Genomic DNA, 4,025 nt, shown 5'->3' on the forward strand with positions numbered 1-4,025 from the left:
CAAAATCTTTAGTTGTACAAAAAAATGTTGGTGAAATTGATAATAACCAATGCCAAATATGTGAATTATTAGTAAAAGATATTATTGAAGGTCTTACAGCTAATCAATCAGTTGAAGTAATTGAACATGGATTAAACTTAATTTGCGATCAGTATGTATAGAATCTTTAAAAAAAATAAATAAAAAGAAAAATAATAATTATACATTTCTAATTAATTTTTTTTTTTAAAATATTTCTATTCACAATAGTATTCCATTGCATGTTAGAGTTTGCAAACAATTTGTTGATTCAAATTTCCAAAAAATTGTTCAATTCATTGAAAACCATGATGACCCACAAGAAATTTGTGAAAAATGTGGAGTATGTGGCTCTTCTGATGAATATAATAAAATTGATACCCGTTACTTTCCACAACATAATCAACACAAAAGACATTTGAAAAAACAAAATAGTATTAAAAATTAAGGGTTTAAAATTTTTTCTTTTAATAAAATATAAATATATAATTTTATAACATTGAAATTAATTTTTAGTATTATTTTAATTTAGTAATTGCTATTTTTTTTTTTTTTAAAGGATATCTAAATCTGTTTAATGTAATGCCAATATTGATCATAATAAATAAAGGAACACATAATTAATATTATGAATACTGTAAAGTGTGAATCAAAACTAACTTTATTTTTTTAATTTTTTTCGAGTTTTAAACAATTCATTACTATCTAGAATCTTTTTTTTTTTTTGATATAAATAAACTATTGTAGTATACAATTAGTATGTTATTTTTATTTATTTATTTTAGGTTTTTTAGTTTTTGTGAATTTAAAATAGTATGTTATTTTAGATTAGGTAATTAATAATTAATTGGTGGTGTAATTGTTGGAATTGGTTCATTTGTGTTTATGCTCCATTCTTTTTTAAATTTTTTGATGGTTTCGGACCATTGGGTTTCTTTTTGAGTTTTTGTGAGGTTGTTTTTAATTGAGTATTGGTTAAAGTTTGATAAAGTTCTTGAATATTCCAATCTTATTAGCTTGTGCCATTTTGATTTTAATATATCATAATCTAGTGTTGTGTTGTTTATTTGGTTGTTCCAATTATCAATTGATTGAGTTATATTGATGTCAAATAATGATTTGCATAACCATATCCATATTTGTTGAATAACTAATGAGATTATGTTCCAATATGCATGTGTTCTGACTAGATCAAGATTTGTGTTTATATAATTCCAGTTGAACCTGTATTTTTTATATTGTGCGTTTTCTGCAAAATGAAAATTAATATTGATAGTTGGATCTGGTTTAAATGCTTTGTTGTTTGTTTGTGGTTTATAAATGAGTGTGTATAATTTTGTTGTTTGGTTTTTTGTTAGTGACCAGTTTTTGTTTCCATTGCAATTTTTATATATAAAATATTTTAATTTGTCGTGGTTAATGAAGTTGATTGTGTGCTGACAATTGAAGAACAAATGACCATAGGGATCATTATTCATTTCATTGTTGCAAATGGGGCAAACTTTGTTGTGTAGATGATTAATCGGAAGACATCTAGCATGGAATCTTTGCATTGTATCTCGGCCTTTTGGATCTTTTAATTTTTGAATTTTGACAAAAAGTTGGTCGTATGTGTATTTCCATAATAGTTGTATTGATTGTTGGTGCGAAGTAAGAAGTAGATCTGAATATTTCTTGCCAATATAGTCTTTTGATTTGCATTGGTGATTGTTTAGTATTGTCGAGTAGATTTCTTTGAGTGTTGGTGGTAGTGAAATATTATTTGTGTTTAATGTTTGAGAGGGTTGGTTTTTTGTTAATATTGGTTGTAGGATTTGAACTTTATCTTTTAGATGTCCAATTTGAGTTGCATAGTTTTCCCATTCTTTTTTGATTTTTATAAGGTATGGAGAAGAGATTGATTTGTTGATGATTTGATCCATCCAACTTATCATGTATATTGAATTGTTTGCAGATTTATGCATTTGTAAGAATCTGTTGTATATCCAAATCTTTTGAGCAACTTGTCGTAATTGTATATTCCACATACCCCAACCACCTTCTTTTAATGGTTTTAACGATCTATCATAACACATCAAAGGTATTTTTGCACGTGATTGGATGGTTGATGTGTTTTTTTCAATGGAATTGGTATCGAGAGTTGGTGATTCAGAATTTGCGGGAGAATTCATAAACCATGAGATTAATTTATTAATTTGAATTTCTTCATCTTTTGTAAATTCTTCAAGGAATGATAAATATGTTATTGGTGATAGTGAGTAGGTGTTTATGATGGTTGTTTTTGTTTTTAATGTTGTTCCACTAGTTTTCCATAGTACTAATGATTTAATCAGTGTTTTCATTGTTTCTGGTAATTTCCTATGTAAACCATTATGATTAAAGAAATAGCCAAGGACTCTTTCTGATTGATCTTTTTTGGTTATTGGTATTCTTTTTGATTGTGGAATGTTGTTTATTATGTGTTTATCAGTGATTTTGTGGGGGTTGATTTCTATTATTGCACTTTTGTCAAAATTTAATGATGATGATGTTGAAGCGCAGAAATTATCGAAATGTTTGATTGATTGTTGTTGTTGTTCGTAGTTGATGTTGTATGTTGTAGAGTCGTCTGCAAATTGGGTAAATTTGATTTTAATTTGTGGATTGGGTGAAATTGGTAATCCAATTATTGAATTGTCTGCATTTATTGTTCTTGCTAATATTTCAATTACAATTACAAATAAAGTGGCTGAGATTGGGTCACCTTGTTTTACACCTCTTTTAATATCGAATTTTCTGGTCGTTTTACCATTAATTGAAATTTTTGCTTGTGAGTCAGATAATAGCTTGTGGATTAAATTTATTAATTTTATTGGTATTCCAATATGAATTAATGTTCTTTTAATGCTATCGTGAGAGATAGAATCAAATGCTTTAAAGAAGTCAAATAGTGTGATGATACCAGGGAGGTTTTTAGATTTGAGGTAGTTTATTAATTCATTGATGTTGATGATGTTGTCTATGATGAATCTGTGGGGTACGAAACCAGTTTGGTTGTTGTTGATGAAAGGAAGTATTCTCAGAAGACGTGCATTGATTACTTTTGAGAGGATCTTGTAATCAGTGTTTAGAAGTGTAATGGGACGTCGATTTGATATGAGTAAGGGGTTGCCTTTCTTGTATATTGTGTGTATAAGACCTTCTGTGAATTCTGTTGTGATGTGGTGAGGATTTTCTAGTATATCGTTGAATAATGTAGTGAGAATTGGTTTAACTTGGTTTAAATGATTAATGTAGAATGCATTTGTAACGCCATCTGGACCGGGTGATTTGTTGGGGTTACAGGTTTTAATTGCAGCTTCAACTTCTTCTTGTATAAATGGTGAGTCTAAACCATTCCAATTTTCATTTTTTATGATGGGCCATGTGTTTAGCATGAGCTGGTGAGTAATTGGACAACATATTTGTAAGCTATACAGATTTGTGTAGAATTCAACAAACGCATTTTCAATTTGGTCGGGGTCGGATGTAATGATGTTACCATATTGGATTGATTCAATTTTTGCATCTTTTGATCTTTTGTTTAGTATTGCTGATAGATACTTACTAGGTATTTCTCCATTTATATGTTTTTTTAATATGTTTGTGTGGTTTTGATGTAATTTGTTTTTGTTACATATAATATTGTATTCAGCAATGCATTGTTCTTCAAGATGTTTGAATTTTGCTGCTTTTTCTAATAGAATTTGTTTTGCACGTTGAGTTTGTTTGTCTTTATTATATTGATAGTTTTTTAGAGTTTTAATAATTTTTGATTTTACTTTTGACCAATTTGTAAATTGATTGATTGATGTGTTATTGTGATTAATTATTAAATGATTGATAATATTGATTGCTTCATGGTCATTTGCAGTACCAGGTGATAATATCCATCTTTTCTTATGTTTATTTATTTGAAAGAGGTGAAGAAAGTTGTTGTTGATACTGGATTATGATCTGATAATGAAGATGGAATTTGGTGGACTTGT

General features: G+C 28.1%; 2 protein-coding genes across 2 annotated transcripts in view; one reads left to right on the forward strand and one right to left on the reverse strand.

The window, feature by feature from the left end:
- sapA1 (saposin A) overlaps positions 1-466 on the forward strand; it is a gene marked incomplete at both ends in the record, with an annotated part of 530 nt that extends 64 nt beyond the window's left edge. Inside the window, 2 exons of the mRNA XM_629357.1 lie at positions 1-151; positions 250-466. The exon at positions 1-151 is cut by the window's left edge and continues 64 nt beyond it. Coding sequence (XP_629359.1) covers positions 1-151; positions 250-466 — 368 coding nt within the window. The remainder of the gene's footprint in view (positions 152-249) is intronic.
- A 388-nt stretch (positions 467-854) lies between these two features.
- Positions 855-3,981, reverse strand: DDB_G0293152 (hypothetical protein; the record flags this gene model as incomplete). The annotated part of the gene is made up of 1 exon (XM_629358.1): positions 855-3,981. A coding segment is annotated over one exon (3,127 nt), but the record flags the coding sequence as incomplete, so codon positions are not given.
- Between the last annotated feature and the right edge of the window lie 44 nt (positions 3,982-4,025).

The sequence above is a fragment of the Dictyostelium discoideum genome, assembly GCF_000004695.1.
Source record: "Dictyostelium discoideum AX4 chromosome 6 chromosome, whole genome shotgun sequence".
Classification (NCBI taxonomy): domain Eukaryota; phylum Evosea; class Eumycetozoa; order Dictyosteliales; family Dictyosteliaceae; genus Dictyostelium; species Dictyostelium discoideum.